This window comes from Mercenaria mercenaria, unplaced genomic scaffold (assembly GCF_021730395.1).
Source record: "Mercenaria mercenaria strain notata unplaced genomic scaffold, MADL_Memer_1 contig_687, whole genome shotgun sequence".
In the NCBI taxonomy this organism is placed as follows: Eukaryota; Metazoa; Mollusca; class Bivalvia; order Venerida; family Veneridae; genus Mercenaria; species Mercenaria mercenaria.
Window position 1 is genome coordinate 53,128 of NW_026463578.1, and position 18,505 is coordinate 71,632.

The 18,505-nt window shown below is 36.2% G+C and overlaps 1 protein-coding gene across 1 annotated transcript; it reads right to left on the minus strand.

The window, feature by feature from the left end:
* Positions 1-4,148: 4,148 nt before the first annotated feature.
* On the minus strand, positions 4,149-17,938 carry LOC128554727 (uncharacterized). The gene is made up of 5 exons (XM_053536040.1): positions 17,810-17,938; positions 15,183-15,395; positions 14,589-14,810; positions 10,793-10,951; positions 4,149-4,300 (listed from the first exon to the last, which is right to left on the minus strand). Exons 1-5 carry the CDS (start codon positions 17,868-17,870, stop codon positions 4,149-4,151), a joined length of 807 nt encoding a protein of 268 aa, XP_053392015.1. The 5' UTR covers positions 17,871-17,938.
* Between the last annotated feature and the right edge of the window lie 567 nt (positions 17,939-18,505).

Below are 18,505 nucleotides of genomic sequence, written 5' to 3' on the forward strand. Positions count from 1 at the left end.
TAGTCCCAATCTGACTAAAGTACATCTCCTATTACGCTACGCATAGGATCTGAGAACGACCTATTCATTGCCTCGTTCTGACGACCCTTTCGCTCGCCAATCAGAGCCTAACTTACAACATCTTGCAAATCTACCTGTAGCCTTGACTTTTGATATTTACAATTCTTATGTCATAATGTATCAGATAGCCGGTTAGCTCAGTCGGTAGGCCACTTACTTTGTAAGCGAGGGGGCCCGGGTTCGAGCCCTGAAATAATTGCACATTTTTCTTACTCTATGACAATCGAACAAGTCGTCGGATTGGATAAAATAAAAATAGCAATAATGGAAATCCAAAATATACAGAAGACGATAGTGAATGGGTCGTTCTCAGATCTTCGTTTAGAAGATCAAGTACTTAAGTCAGATTGGGATAGTCCGGCCATACTGTTACATTCCCAGTTGTTGATATAACACCTTTATAAAAAAACAAAAATGCAGGAATTTACATTCCATGTTTCATTTGAAATTACCAGGGCCTTTCTTAAATTACCGGTAGAAAATACTTGGGTAAAAAAGCAATGAGTCTCCAAAGTTTTACGACAGGTCGTGTGCTGTCGGTAATGTTTTAGGTCGATACGACACAACAAGCGACACGACGCGCTTCGTCAATACGAAAAGCTGTTGTTAGCCCAGAAAGTTTTCAGCGCGGAAAGAATTTTCACTTTACCTAAATACCAAAATAAAATAAAATAGTTACTGTAAGAATAGCGTTTTTCACTGGCACCAGATCAGAAAGAAAATGCCTCCGTACGTGTTATTCCCTACCCCTAGGTATTCTATAAGAACCATGGTCATGAACGGGAAAGTGCACTAACCCGTTTCAATCGTACATTTCTCAACTTAAACGCGCAGTTCGGTGAATGTGTACCTAGTATATTGAACAAGCGATAATTTATCTTCCGTCGTGCACCAGTCACATTGTCTCAATATTCCATATTGCTGAGATTATCAACATATTTTATGCTTTCGTCAACGTTACAGAAAAAACTTGCTTGAACTTCCCTAATGAACATCCGGTCTAGAGGTCACGGCAGTGCGCACATGTTTGGCGAAACGTAAACAAACAAAAACAGATTTTTAAAAAAATCACAATTTTACACTAAAACTCGAAATGATGAATGAAATTCATCTTGTATATGATCTTTAATTTGAAATCGTACATTGGTCTGCATCTGTTCTGTATATTTTATTCATTTTGCACATTTTGCTGCATTTTCACATTTTAGCGGACACGTGTAGTAAAATGACGATTGACATACATTTTTACAACAGCCAATCAGAATGGTTTTGTAATCTAGAACGGAACTTCACCAGGGAAGTTCAAGCAAGTTTTTTGTGTAATGTTGAAATTACTATAAACTACGCGTTGTTTTTTTAAGATAAGATGTATTGAAAAATGTGACTGGTACACAATGGAAGATAAATTACCACTTGTTTGATATCCATAGTACACATTTACCCAACTGCGTGTTTTAGGTATGAAATGCGCGATTGAAACGGGTTAGTATATTTTCCCGTTCACGACCATGGTTCTTATAGAATACCTAGGGGTAGGGTATAACACATACGGAGGCATTTTCTTTCTGATCTGGTGCCAGTGGCGTTTTTTACTATAAACGTGTCAATTTTCTTTTAATTGTAAAGCTAGCCTATATCCATTAAAACTTCCAGTTTCAGCTTGATAAAGTCACTTTTCAAGGTTTTAGAGATTTTTCAGTAACGTATATTTGCGCGTCTAATTTTCCTCCAGAATAGCTGTCGCGACATAATAACCACTTTGTTCTAGCTAGGGCTTAGTTTTGCCTTATGTTATCATTTTTTATCCTAACTGCACACGTGTTGCAATCTTTTTCTGCAAATTACCCATTCGCACCTCTGACATCTAGATATTTACTATATTTAGGCTGAAATATGCTGTCGAAAATGAATGTGTGATGTGTTTATTTTTCTACAGTCTTGCTTTAAAAATATACTAAAGTTATCATGGTCTACCAAACTAGTCCATTTAACATAAATAAACAAATGTTAATATGCAGCATAAAAAAACAACACCTTCTAAAATGTTCTCAATTTCGTTTGAGCAATTACACGCATGTAAAGAATTTCTCAATAACTAAAACTTAACCCTTGAAACTCAAGTCTTCAAGATTTTTTTCTTATACAATGGGCAATAAAACTAAGCAAGAAATGTAACTGTCGCATTCTCATATAATTCATTAACAATATTTTATCAACAAAATGGAATACCTTAATCTAACACTGAGGAGTCAGTTGGTGTAAACATTCCTTTAAAAATTTGTTTTGAAGTAGAAATTCGTCCACACCTATGTATGATACGAACTCATGACTCAGGATTGGTCCTCAAGGTACAAAAACTACATCATACGTGTCGTTGTGTATCTGCGGTACATTGAGAGTCTATACACGCTTTCTTGCGCGTGTGTGCAAGTTTCTTGCGCAAAAAATTAAGCTTCATGTTAAACAAATACACACGTTTTTTACGCGGACATCAAGGGTTTTGGAACACAAATATACAAGTTTGTTTGCATTACAAAGACTATACAAGCTTCTTAACGCATACACATGCTTCATTACATGAATATTCCATTCTTTTTCCACGAACTAACGAGCTTCTTGACACAAATATACAATTTTCTTTACACGACCTTAGAACATTTCTTCATATAAATATACAAGCTTTTCTACCAGAATAGATAAGTTAACATTCCCTACCTGTCTTTGAATCTATGGAAGCTTCTGCTAGTGTTGAAGAAACTTTTACAAAATTCAAATTCTGCCATGTGGAACTGATTGCGGTGAAATGGTCTGAGGGGTTATCATATATCATGGTAAACAATGTAGCTCCGACTGCATGCTGGTCACTGAAACCGTAGTTTGTCTGATCCTTACAGTTTGGGGTCTGGAAGCACCCGTCTGTAAAAGATTCTTTGATATTACTATAAAACTCGTATTGATTCTGATGTTACTGTAGTGTCTGTACACTGTCCACGGGATAATAGCGTAAGCCCGTGAGTTTGCCATGGGCGCTCTACTCAACATTCGTACGTTATCTTTGGACATGGTTCTAATCTACACATTGTGGACGTACATTTACTTGAGAAGTAAATGTTTAGTGTTCCTATATTGGTTTGTTATTGTTATTATCAAAGCTGTCTACTTTGTTGTTGTAGACAATTGAATCTTACAATAATCTTTATTTCAGTCACTCTATCCCGTTAACAAGTACTTTTCATCTTTTATAAGAAAAAAACAATTAAGGATATAGAGCATTTTGTTACACTTTTCAACAAGTTTTAAAAATGCACATTTCAACATCAAATATCTTTATGTTAAGTTAAAGGCTGGAAACACCTTCAATCAATTCGTGCTCCTCAACCATTTCACCAAATGACACCAGGTCTGACAACTGGTATAAGTTTCGATAAGATAACTTAAACGAAACAATCATTTTGCTGTTCAACACAAACCTGATATATTATTTCTTGGACAAAGTACCAAATTGATACGCTTTCAACTTCATTAAACGCTCTCTATGATATCCACCTATTCTCTATGCTCTGGCTTACAAACGACGAGGAAGGAGGAGAGGAGGTTTTGTCCTAATTGATAGACTGTGCTTTATTTCAAAACAATTCTTACACATGTGCACACTGCTTGTGTGCGGATTAATACAAGTCAGTGTTCTGTTACTTTTACGAATGCAATGTAAAGTAAATCTTTCGGGAAATAAGCACGAGTTCTAAAAGTAAAATTTTGCGTGACTTTAGGAATTCAACAGGGAGTGAGTATTTCTCGATGCAAAGCTAATTATCTATTAAATAAATGCGTATCTACATATATCAATATTATATAAATATAATGACTTTTTTCACTTTCAAATAAAAAATTAATAATACGACATACAGTAAAACGACGTCACGAAATCGATATGAAATTCAGACGTCAGTATGGAAAAATATTGACGTTTCCAATCCCAAGAACAAAAATGATATATACAATGAAATTGCTATGCTCCTTAAACTAAAGTGTTTGTTTTTGTTTTTGTTTTGTTTTTTAATGTTTTCGTTTTGACGCGAGATCAATGTTTATTCATTATGTACAGAAACATACCACATACCAAAGTTTATAGGAAGATTTCCACAGGACGTTTGCCGGCGACTGTGTATGCATATTCCAATAATGAAAGTGTAGTCATATTCTACTGAAGGGTCAGTGGCCACATAAACTGTTCCGCTGTCTGAAAATAACATTATTTTGACACTTATTTTGTCTAAACATAAACGTCCCCATTGTCTGAAAATGGTATTAGTTTTATATTTATTTTCTTTGCATATAAAAAGTTTTTGTTGGAGCTCTTTACTTTACAAAACATATTTTTATAGTCGCTGTTAGAAAGTGCTTCCTGTGTACAATTTCTGATGGTTTAATATTAAGTCAATTTTTTTGTTACATTTTTTATTTTCACATACTTCTCATCATATACATGACCTTTAAAATAAAATATTTGCTACAAATTGTTTTTCAGACATCCAAGTCGTGTTTTCCAAACAGCGTGCATAAAGAATCACGGTTAAGGGACTGTCACTGCTCATATTTGTAATGGGAAAACATTAAACTATATCTTGGAGAAAATAGACTTGCAATTTTCTGTTCTATCTGTTCTACTTATTGAACATTATATAAATATTGCATTCCATAGAGGGTGATATGAAAAATGTTCACCGCGAAATTATTAGTTACACTGCTTGTTGGTGACAGGATATGGGATATACGCTGTCGAGGAAATCCATATCAGGCGAGAGCGTAGCTCGAGCCTGATATGGATTTTCGAGACCGCGTATATCCCGTATCCTGTCACCAACAAGCAGTGTAACGATTTTATCTTGCCGACTACCTTTTACATCCTCACTGTACTGATCTACATCTACATCTACATGATACTTCCAACAATCATTAACGATTATGACTGGAAGGCGCTTGTCTGGGCAGTGTTAAAAATGAGAAAACTCATTAGGTGCAAAGAATAAAAATTACTACAGGTGCTAAGTTAAAAACATAGTGAAGGAAGTTACTGCAGATGTACAGTGGCCAGCCGCTCAGCAAATATGTTGAGGCTGGGGCTGGACTGTACATATTGGGGAAGGCCATTCCATAGTCTGATTGTACGGGGGAAGAAGGAATTCATGTGGTATTGAGTACGGGACTGTGGAATTAGGTAGTTCAGGTTTCTGGTCGGAGTTAGATGGTTATGGTCGACGCATACATGATTTGTTCGGATTTTGTAAAAATAGATGAGAGAAGATTGTATGCGCCGTTGTTCTAAAGTTTGCCAGTTTAGGGTGTTAATCATCTGGGTTACACTGCTTGTATAGTTATAGTCGTTTAAGATAAACCGTGCAGCTGATCTTTGCACTTTTTCGACTTTGTATGAGAGGGACTTTTGCCAGGGGTGCCAGATGGATGAGCAATACTCGAGTTGTGGACGGACATAGGTGTTATAGGCTTTCTCTTTGACCTTTTTGTTTGTTGTCTGAACATTTCTTTTGATGAATTTAAGAGAGTTGTTTGCTTTAGAGGAAATAGTATTAATATGTTCAGACCAGTTTAAGTCTTTAGTTAGTGTAACACCTAAGTATTTAGCGGTATCGGTAGATTTCAGTTCCTTGTCATGCAGGGTGTAAGGAAACATGACAGGGTTTCGTTTGCGAGTAATTCTCAGCACCTCACACTTGTCTGGATTGAATTCCATTGACCAGTCCCGTTCCCACTTTTCAAGGGCGTACAAATCTTTTTGTAGTGTTTGGGCATCAGATGAGGACTTGACTGTAAGGTATACTATGGTATCATCTGCAAACAGTCTTGCCTTACTTCTAATAGAATCTGGTAGGTCATTAATGTAAGCCAGAAAGAGACAGGGCCCTAGGACGGATCCCTGAGGGACACCGGACAGGACAGGCAGGGTGTCAGAAGTGCAGCCGTCTACAACTACTCTTTGGGTTCGACCCTTCAGAAATGACTTTATCCACTGTGATACCAGAGGGTGGACACCCAGCTCATTAAGTTTAAATATCAATTTATTGTGATCAACCTTGTCGAATTCTTTACTAAAATCCATTACTATTACATCTGTTTGTTGACCTTGCTCAAGGTTGTCGTAAACTTTTTGTGTAAAGCTGATCAGTTGTGATTCACAGCTATGCTTAGATCTGAAGCCATGCTGGTACTGGCTTAAGAGGTCATTATTGTCAAAATGTGTCATGATGTTGGAGACTAGAATGTGTTCCAATAATTTGGAAGCTATGCAGGTGAGAGATATTGGCCTGTAGTTACTGGCCTTTGATTTCGGGCCTTTCTTATAAACAGGGGCGACAACTGCACTTCTCCAATCTGGCGGGACACAGCCAGTTTCCAGGGATGACCTAAATATAATTGTAAGGATGGGCGCTATCTCGTGGTGTAGCTCTTTTAGAACTCTTGGTGAGAGTTCATCTGGGCCAGAGGCTTTGTTTGGAGAGAGCCCCTGCAGGAGTTTATCAACACCCTCTTCTGTAACGGAGATCATGGGCATGTTGGGTGCTGAAGTGTTTGTAGTAACTTTTTTGCAGAGTTGCTTCAAACTGAGTGGTTGTGGTTTTGAGAAGACCGACTCAAATTGCCTATTTAGTATATTGGCCTTGGTGGCAGGGTCAGTATATGTTAGACCCTCATGCTTAAGAGGTGCTACACCACAATTTTCTGTTTTCTTATGTTTTATGAAGGAATAGAATTTCTTATTTTTACCTGGTTGTGAATCGTCCATGAATATGACTGATTCTAGGTAAGACCAGTATGAGTTCCTTAGCTGTTTTTGGATGCTATATTTAACGGCTTTGAAGGTATTACTTTTACATGGGGATTGGTTGGATTTCCTCAATTTAGTGTACATTTTATCACGCTTGCGGATTTGTCTAAGGATCTTGGGAGTTAACCATGGGAGGTCGCAGCGTGTCTTAGTAGTTTTAGTTGGAATGTGTAGAGAACTAAGTCGATTTAGTTCATCTTTGAACAGATTCCAATCTGAGGCGGGGTCAGAGTGGTCAGAATCAGCGAATTTCTTTCCAAACTTTCCTATCTAAGTTAGGTTTGTTCCGATGATTGACACAGATTTTATATTATAATAAAGCTACTTACAGTTACAGTGCAGACTGGAATCCTGAAATCTTCCCTGGTTTTCACGCTTTGATTATAGTTGATTAATACCAGCCATAAAATGAAAATTGAACTGTATTTTGACAGAATCACAAAACACAGAAGCTCATTTATACAGGTTATGAACTGGTTTTGAAAAACTTTTACGTTCCATCCTTTCGAAAAATCATCAGATTAGACGATGTCAGAAATGTCTTTTAAAACTTCCGCTTTAGTCCGTTTCCTGTTAATTCCTTTATCTTGCAGATAGATTAAATAATCCTACAACAAACTGCTGTCTTACAAATGCGTTAATTCCTTTGCTTTCCGATGATTTTACTAAAGGTAGCAGGGTACACTTTCGAATTTTGGCCCCCGTCAATATTTGTTATAAAGAGAACATCGTGATTTTGGATGCATGTAAATTAAGGTGAGAGATAATGATTATTAATTCTTTAGAAAATCTATACAGCCGATACATGTAAAATTCTGATGTCAGTTGGAAAACTAACTGCTGGTAGCTTTGTATGATCAATGAGACACCATTTCGCGGAAAAATTCAATTCACGGAAGGGTTCTGTGCTTGTTGATTGATACTCAGGAACATTTTCGTTATTTTCCGAAAAAACGAGCTGGATAGGCCCCCATTCCGTTTATGTCCTGACGTTCAGTAAGGACTATTAAATTAAGAAATGCAGTAAAATTGGACAGTGTTCTTGCAGCGGGATCATTGTAGACTGTTCAAAAGGTGCAAAATTGATGATTTTGGCACGCTATTTTTCATGGATGATGTAAACCTTTCGCTTTGATAACTTTCTTTATTCTTGTATGAGAATCCTGATCTTGCCATTAATTAAAAGCACAAAACATGCACGCAATTTATAAAATAGCCACCCAAATTTTGCTCATAGGGGAAGTGCAATATTGCGACTCGCTACATGTAAGACCGTCCGTGCCCAAAATTTTCTCATCTAAGTGTACCTTGCTACCTTAAGGAAAATCTGCCAAAATTAAATTTTGAAAGAACTCTTAAATTTGTGCGGTTTCAAATAGTTTAGAACCTCTTCTTCGATATTCTAAACTTTCTGGGCACTTAAAACGCTACCTGACGGCACAGCAGCTCGAAAATGTTACGGTGAGGACACATAAAAGCATAAAAGTCAATATATACGCATACGATTTTTTTTTTATTCTAGCTCCAGTAACAAGGTTCTGGTACAGTAAAAACATCATTTTTATCGTTATTAACCCACACAGCGCATATTTGGCCCACCAGCTATGCAGTTCGTCAATTAGGGGGATGGTCGGACGGTGGGGACCCCATGAAATAAGAAAATAAGGGGTGGAGACATTTTATTTTCGCAAAATGGTGCAGAATTGCCCTTATATCATTCCTAATGACAAAATACGTTAAATCATGCCAGAAAATGGTAAAAACGGATGTATTGTACGTTCTTTGTCTCGTAGCGACGATTTGTAAATTTTGGCTAAATTTGTGCATTAGGGGTGGGCAAGTTTAGAGTCTCTCATACAGACTTCTTTTCATGCTATTGAAAACATTTTTATTTGGTTGAATTGGCGAAAGACATATAAAAGTTCAGAACAAGTCAAACCCTCTTTTGTTCATGAACTGAAAAATCTTAAGGTAGCAGGGTACACTTTCGAATTTTGGCCCCCGTCAATATTTGTTATAAAGAGAACATCGTGATTTTGGATGCATGTAAATTAAGGTGAGAGATAATGATTATTAATTCTTTAGAAAATCTATACAGCCGATACATGTAAAATTCTGATGTCAGTTGGAAAACTAACTGCTGGTAGCTTTGTATGATCAATGAGACACCATTTCGCGGAAAAATTCAATTCACGGAAGGGTTCTGTGCTTGTTGATTGATACTCAGGAACATTTTCGTTATTTTCCGAAAAAACGAGCTGGATAGGCCCCCATTCCGTTTATGTCCTGACGTTCAGTAAGGACTATTAAATTAAGAAATGCAGTAAAATTGGACAGTGTTCTTGCAGCGGGATCATTGTAGACTGTTCAAAAGGTGCAAAATTGATGATTTTGGCACGCTATTTTTCATGGATGATGTAAACCTTTCGCTTTGATAACTTTCTTTATTCTTGTATGAGAATCCTGATCTTGCCATTAATTAAAAGCACAAAACATGCACGCAATTTATAAAATAGCCACCCAAATTTTGCTCATAGGGGAAGTGCAGTATTGCGACTCGCTACATGTAAGACCGTCCGTGCCCAAAATTTTCTCATCTAAGTGTACCTTGCTACCTAAAACAACATCAACTTGTCAACGGTCAAGGTCAGTCGCGGCCGTGCCATACAGAGTTACTGTTCTTCTATATATAATTTCTACTCACTTCACAAACCTAACTTAGATAGGAAAAATAAGAGCGGCAAGACAACACTAATTTTTTTTTATCCCGGAAATGATATCTATAGCTTGGGCTTATAATCTGACTTGTTTTAATTACGATAGCGGTGCTGCAGCCATTTTGTTTTTAATCAAATTTCATATCTGTAATGTACTAGCAGGATATGGAATATATCCTGTCTCCACGTGACGTCTGTTGACCAATAGAAATGCAAGAATCTTTTGGGAGGCGAGATAAATATGAATATTGACCGAGGCGCCAGCCGAGGTCTATATTCATATTTCGAGGGGTGAACATTTTTCATATCACCCTCTCAGGAATGCAATATTTATTTTATTATACCGAAAGATTATAAGGGTCAAAGCATTTACTGGAAAATCAACATAGTTAACATAGTTAACATTAAAAAGTAATTACTAACTTAATAATGAAGACAGAATTAAAGAGTCTTTACTTGTTAGCACTTATAATTTGTGGCGAATTTGCCGTGTAATAAGACATTTTGATAGATTTAATCGAGACGTTTATAGCTGACCCCTATATCTATTCTAATATTTTAACATTGCGTCAATCAGTAGCGTTCGAGAAACGGCGATAACTTTCTTTTTTTCTAAACGAAACATATAAGTGTGAGCAATCATTTTCTTAGTTAGATCATTTCCAAACTTATTGTTGTAGTTTCGATTCAATATTTGATGAAATATTGTTTTCGAAATATTTTGCACGTAGCATAAAAAAGAAAATTCGGCCGTGTTCGCACATGCAAGAGCAGCAGAAAAGGGTAATTTAATCCTAAAGTATAATTATATAAGCGCCTCGTCTGAAAATTAATCGACTCACTCTTTTAATCAATGCAGAAGTATCAATCTCTCAACGGGTGAACAAAAAATAATATCACATGCGCAGAAAAACAAAATAACGCTGTTGCGCATGTGATATGAAATTATGGATCATATCACCTGCGCAGAAATTGAAAATAACGATTTTGCGCATGTGATATAAAATCACTGGGGAATATGATATATTATTCAAGTTAAACTAATGGGAAATTTGCATTGGACATTTATGTGAGGTATAATAAAACTGAATACATTAGCAATGGTTCCATCGTTTATTCTATATGTTGTTTTAACATCAGACAGTTGTCAGTCTTAAAAAAGGGAAAGTACCTGTGTTCAGTTCAAACATGTTGGCTGTATCGAGCAGGTATGTGTTTGAAACTGCTGACGACTTCGTGTACTCCACAATGGTAGGTCCACTTGTCAATAATTGACTCGCTGTCGTTAACACAGTGCCAACGCTCATTGAGTTATCCGCAGCTACCGAACCTAAACAAAATGAATTTATAACGTGGTATGTTAAATAATTTGAGAGTTTTTATCATGAATGACCGTAAAAGCAATTGTGATATTTAAGTGACTAATTGCCTGAACTGAAATACGGCGGCTCTTGAGGAAAGCGTTAGATTTATTTACATTTTCCCAATCGGTTCCAACTGAATGATATCAAGCAATACTTTCGAGCAATGGCGATGTTATATATCATTAGTTGTAAGCTACACTAATACACAATGGTTGTAAGCTACAGTAATACACAATGGTTGTAAGCTACACTAATACACAATGTATGTAATTCAAACAGACAGACAGACAGACAGACAGACAGGTAGGTAGGTAGGTAGGTAAGTTTTGTACGAAGTGCATTCATGGTTACAATAACAAAACATGTTGCACTATTTCAAAATTAGATACAAAGACATGAATAATGAACCATATTATTCCCCTCAGTACTAATGATAACAAAAAAAAGATTTAAACTCTTATTTCCATTGTGGACCTTTTAACTGATGACAAGATATTAGATAGAGATACATGAAATATGAATCATCCCAGAAAATGAACGTATGAAGTGCATGGATGGTTACAATAACAAAAGATAATATGTAAGGGTAGATTTCTCGGAAGCAAAGAGCACCAAAAACACAGCCCCAGAGCCACGCATTTACATAGTAGGCCTACAACAAAAAGAAGCTGTAATGGAAAAATATTTTAGACGGGTTGCTTCAAATATCCAACTAGTAAATATTAATATAAGCTAAATATCGATAAAGGGGAAGGAATTGGTAAGGGGTGAAATGGGGTAGGGGTGGGGGAGGAATCCGAAAGGGAAAATTGAACAAGGACGAATATTCAAGGGAATGCCATGTTCTTTAAAAACAGTCGCACTACAACGTAAACCACAATAGCACAGACACTCATGAACCAAAGATAAACACACAACGACGATCAACTGAATAACATAGAAAAACGAACAAGGAACACACCAGGAAACAGTAGGGCACCGTTATAAATTCACAAGCTTACAAACGCACCCACACAAGTAGGGAAAACAATCAAGTACCGTCTTGGGATTCGGCTGCCAAAACAAAGCGGAGCCACGAAAACTTACTCAAAGTAAAGGGGGAGGAGATGCAAAAATGGCGTAAATGCAAGGGAAAGGAGAGGGCAAAAGGGAGAGTGGGGCGGAGGAAAAACGCTTACAACAAACAAGAAGCATACGCAACACACAATACAAGACAGACAAAACATGTTGAAATTAGGGGCAACGCCTTGGAACGGTCAGTAACCTAAATGAAGGAAACTGGGGGGTTTAAACGCGTTTAGTGCATGATAACCTCGCACTTACCCTATTTTCAACAAGTTAAACAACACAATGTAAATAAAAATCCCCCTGAGAAAGGCTCTAACATTAGTGCAAAAGTATCAGGTAAATAAAGCAAAACATAAAATTAAGGTAAATTTAAGGTCATGTTGAAATCATGTTGAATTATTTAAAAATAAAATACACAGACATATCATGGCCCTCAGTCCCAAGAATAACAAAACAGAGATTAAAACCATTATTTCCACTGTGGTCCTTGTTACAGATGGCATGATATGACGTAGAGAGACATGAAATGTGAATCATCCCAGACAGATAGTCTTAAAATAATACGGACACTAAACTGGATAGGAGAATAATGTTTGCTTGACAGTTAAAAATATGTCATATCTGACTAGTAATAGCAGGGACAAAATTCACCATGACAGACTAGTAAAATTAACACAGAAATCTTCAAACAATTGAATGCAGATGAAATATTCACATAATATTGTATTACTTTGATAATTACAATGTTAAAATTACATTTGACTTAGCAAATGGTTTCAGATGACAACCTAGAAGGTGTGGAGGTTTGGTAATTACTCGTGGAAAGTAGTAATCCATTCCATCAATCCATGTAGGCAAAATATTAAATATCAGAACATTTGACCTTGAGAACTGTAAAAGAACCTCACTCCCGGAACCTTGTAACTTTGCTGTATATTGTCTTTGACTAAATGAAATGTTCACATATATAATCAGCTGCTGCAACTGCTACTATCGTAAAGTCTTGAGTCAATATTATCTGATCAAATCGTTTGGATACATGTAACCAATTTAAAGATATGGACTCTATAGGACAAATATGAGACCTGGACACAGTAGGTGCTAAATGGGTGGCTCCCTAAATAAAGAATCCAAATGTCACAGCTAGAGTTTGACCCCACAGCGGCAACTAGCAATTATTTTATGAAAGTCACCATAACCACTCAACTAGGACCCACGTAAACGTATACAAACTACATTTTAGGAGGTAGTATACCTTAACATTTGTATGTGCTCATGTCCAACCGGAAGCTAACGTGACGATTTACAGCAAAGTTTACTACAAACTAAAGGCTGTTTTCTTTAAAATAGTCTTACAAATAACAGATCTGTAATAATTTACCAACATGTCCTATTGTTCACAATGCAATAGAAAGTATGTTCAATGGAAAAATGAAAAAAGAAACGTGCGAAGATAATGAAATGTTTATAACTTAAACTGCCTACGTTGCAAAAGTGAGGGTACATTTCAATTTCTTAATAATAACTTACAGAGTATGTAAACATTAAGCTATAATTGTTTTATTAACCCTTTGTTCTTATTATTGTCCTTCAAGGAACAATAAGAACCACGACATTATAAAAATGTAATCGGGCACATGCATAATTTGTAGAAATGGTCGGAAAAAAGCTTGTGTTATACAAACATCAGTCAAAGATCTTCCTGAAAAGTGATAGCGAGAACGTTCGGACCATCGTAAAATACTAAACTGTGAATGAAGTAATATTTTATAATTGCGAATCTTTAATTTCTAGTATTTAGAAGGTTTCTGCCGATTATAAAATGCACGTTGACCAGTTTTAATTATTGTATAATTTCTTGAGGTAAAACAAAAACCATAGGTAAGACTTTTACTGCACTAGGAATAGACCCGGTGGGAGTTTTGGAAATCTCAACTGCTTTCATTCAAAAGTTATGCAGACCTGTTCGTGTCTAGGTTTGGGAATAGACATATCAATTCTGTGAAATGCCAACCTACTTTTGTTTCCGATAATAGTATATAGCGCAATGTTTATTGTACCTGTCAAAGAATTCACCGTAGTTTGAATTATTTGAATGCAGATTACACTTTAAACTTGAGACATTCTGATACTATCTCAATAATGTAAAGTCCCACTAGTATTCATTACATATTTTATTTTATTTAAAAAGAGGCGGGGGGAGGGGCGCGGGAGGCGGAGACAAAAATGTTTTGTTTCAGTATTCTCACGTAGCCAAAAATGGTAGAACATTAGTGTTACAATCTGGAGGTACTGTTTGACTCCTCCGAACAATAGGAGAGAAATCACCCATGTGCGATCCAAAAATAAGAAAGGTGTCGTAAACTTGCGTTCTAGTATGACATCCAAGATGATATTGTAGGCTATTTGATGTTCTATAAATACAACATAATAATAATCCATTGTAAATGTTTATACCAGTTCTTGATAAGGTAGTATAAGGAATATATTAAATCTAATTTTGATGTGATTGTTACTATTTTCAACTGCCAATACCTGGAAGACTAATGGTCAATGTTGGTGTTTCTTCAGCCACACTGACAGTCAGGGTGGATGTTCCGTCATCATCATTGTCATAGGAAGTTGTATAACAACGAACAACAATATTGTATGTTGCTGGTCCAGTAAGACATCCGTTAGAGGTGGAACAAGCCGTGCACGAAGGACAGTCACCACAACTTGTTGCTGAACAAGAGTACTTGGATACCGTGTTCCCTCCTTAAAAAGGAAACATTATATGTTGTATAACTTGAAATTATACTTGTAATACATACACCAGTATGTAACATATGGAATTTTCTAGAATGCAATTTTTGCAACATAGTAAGTTTAAATAAATTTATTATTACTTAAAACTCTTTATGGTATTATGATCTAAACTGGCATGAGCATAATGGAATTCAAAGTGTTTTATATTTGAACTTCAATTTGCAAGAACATGAAATAATGCGAAATCAGACATTTTTTGATTAGATATCATTTTAACGCCATTTCAGTAGGGCATTATGCAAACATACGAGTCTGTACTTATGTTCTGTGACTATTAATCATTTCGTTAGTAATTCTGATTCCGAAAATAGAAACTCATACCTGACCAGTAGAAGAGACCAGAGTCTGGATTAGAAGAGATCGTGCAGGTCTCACAACTTACAGTATGTTGAGTAGTACCAGTAAAAACACCAAGGATATAGTTATTAGTTGATGGGTAACAGGTGGCTGAAACGGTCGATAAAGTTCTTCCAGAATCATCATTTTCATTCAGATTTACCGTTCCTGGGCTGAGGTTAACTGATGCTGCCAAAACTGCAAAGCAAAAAATATCTATCATGTGGACAAATAAAAAATATTTGACGACTCTTGATTCATTTTCAAACGTGAGACTAAGAAAAAAATGAGTAGGAGTTTTATATAGTTATACAGTCATATATAACACAACCTAGCAGAATAAGAAAGGCTAAATTCTTTATTCATTTTTGTTTTGTTTTGTTGGATGTAACGTCGCACCGACACATGATAGGTCATATGGCTTTGTATGAAATATTGTTGAATTTTAAAGAAGTAACAAATTTACAGGGTTTCCAAACTAGTCACAAATAAACGCGCAAAAAAATGTGATCTTTGATAACGAAAACTAGTCTCCTGGAGAAAAAACATTTTGTCTTTGTCATACAGTCATTTCATATAAATACACCGTTCTTGGGTTGTTAAATATTGGTGTTAAATCTGAAACGAATAAAAAAAATATGCGAACGATTCTCGATTTATTTTAGCAAAAGTGACACCAGGAAAATAAACTGAAAAATATCGGTAAAACCAATGGATGCTCCCTAAAATATGATTATTGTATATTAAAAGAACAATAGTGGAATTCACTGAGCACATATACTTGTAATGTACTAATGTTGAATAATCAAGGGTAAATATCTCATTGAAAAATCATGCCACCGGAACATAAATGCGCACTTCCTCTTGAGGTTTCAATGATTTTCAGCCAGCTGTTGTTATATACGGAGGGTATGGCTCCGCAAGAGCTATAAAGGAATACGCGCGCCAAATACAGAGAGCTATATACGGAGAACATAGCTCCGCAAGAGTTATATAGCAGCACAATCTCAGAACCAACGCTACACATATTACTGGACGTAGAGTGCAGATCCTGACTATTCTGTTTCAGAAATTAATTTCGATAGTTTAAATGAATAAGTAATTACGTGGACTATATTGTATAAAGAAATCGAGCTATAGGCGGAACAGAACTACACGTTTTCCGTGTGTAGTTCGAAGTTTAGTCCGAGAGATATATACGAAACATATAGCTCCGCAAGAGCTCTATAGGAATACATGCTCCAAACACAGCTCCCAGAGAAGCTTTATCCGAAGGGAGCCATATAGGGTGTGACAAGGCGTCTCCCTACCACTTTCGCACTTAACCTGTATCTTATGAACCCTATTACTTATTCAGTAACGTATTACGTTTTTAGACTTCCTTTCCAATACTTTAAAAAAATTATATATATAAGCAAAGACAACTCAATCACAGGGTCTTATTTTGTCTACTTGTCTTGATAGATCGCCACATATTGTACCAATATAAAGTATGAAATGGAGAGAATTTCTGTAAGCGTTAGTTTTCAATTCAATCCACAGTAATATGTAAAACTGTGAAACTGTCATTTGCTTTGAGTTACTATATAGACAAGGCAGTCTGAAAGACAGCTAAATCCCCCGCCACTGCTATGGATAGTGAAAGGGTAAACCTTTGGCCTTAAGCTGTGACCTTGACCTTGAACTGGATGACTCATAAATTCTGCACAATGTATTGATGAGGTGATTATTTGACCCAAGTTTCATGAAAAACCATCAAGGAGTTTAGGAGATACAGAGCTCAAACCTTTGACCTTGAGTTGTGACCTTGACCTTAAGTTGACATGGCTGACTCATGAGTTCTTGATGAGGTGATCATTTGACCCAAGTTTGATAAAAATCCTTCAAGCGGTTTAGGAGATACAGAGTATACACACAATAGAAGGCTCAAACCTTTGAACCTAAGTTGTGACCTTGATCTTGAGCCGGCATGGCTGACTCATAAGTTCTATACATTGTTTTGATGAGGTGATCATTTGACCCAAGTTTTTTCAAAATCCTTGGAGGGGTTTAAGAGATATAGAGCGGACACGAAATGGAAAGCTCAAACCTTTGACCGACCTTGAGTTGTGACCTTAACCTTGAGTAGGCATGGCTGACTTATAAGTTCTGCACATTGTCTTGATGAGATGATCATTTGACCCAAGTTTTATAAAATTCCTTCAATGGGATTAGGAGATACAGAGCGGTCACAAAATGGAAGGCTCAAATATTTGACCTTGAGTTGTGACCTTGACCTTGAGCTGACAAGGCTGACTTATGGGTTTTGCACATCGTCTTGATGAGGTGATCATTTGATCCAAGTTTCATGAAAAGCTTTCAAGGGACTTAGGAGATATGGAGCGGACACGAAAGTGTTACGGACAGACGGAAGGACGGGCGGAGACCATTTCTATAACCCCAACCATTTGTGGCAGGGGATTAATAAATGAATACGTTTAAGCCAAGAAATATGATACAGAACTATACACCTGAAGAAATAGTCTGTCTTTTTCATACGTGTCATATACTGTACACGAAAGGGCTGAAATAAAAATGACGAAATAGCTTAGGCAAAATTAATTAACTATTACCTGTTGATGGAATTAATATCCATAATACTGTGAACAGCAATGCTGATGTTCCTGTTATCATTTGTGAATTCTGTTTGATTACAAAAGTTGTCTTAAAATGACGCAATTAATGTTAAGTATAACTATAATTTTAAGAACGAAAGAACGATCCTTTAACGAGGTGTAATTTGAGACACAGCTTTTTAAAAAAGTTGATAACGCTGTTTTATAATAACTTCCTACAAATCAACTTAGAATTTGTCGCTACAAAAATGTTCTTGTTTGTAGGTCTGTCAGCTGTTTTTTTTTTTTCTTTCTATTTGCGATATCATTGAGGTATATAATAACGAAAACATTTTCACAATTGACCGTCGGTCTAAACAAAATACAAAGTTAAAACATGGGTAATATCAACTTTGGAATAAAGCGGAAGATTTTATGACAATATAAAATAATCGAAGTACATGTACAGTAAACGTTGAAGTGCGAAATCGTAAAGTTCGTGATTTACGCTGCAAGATTTCAAGATTCACTATTTCAAATTTTATAAAATTAAAAAAAAAACGATTGTCTTGAAGAGTGAAATCGTGACTTTCACATTTTTATACAAAGTCTTCCAGATTTCAGGTGTTATCATGGTGGCTGATTTCTGCCATGTCGTGTTGGCATTTTGACTAGGCAAAACACGGCAACACGAAAACATGAAAACTCGACACA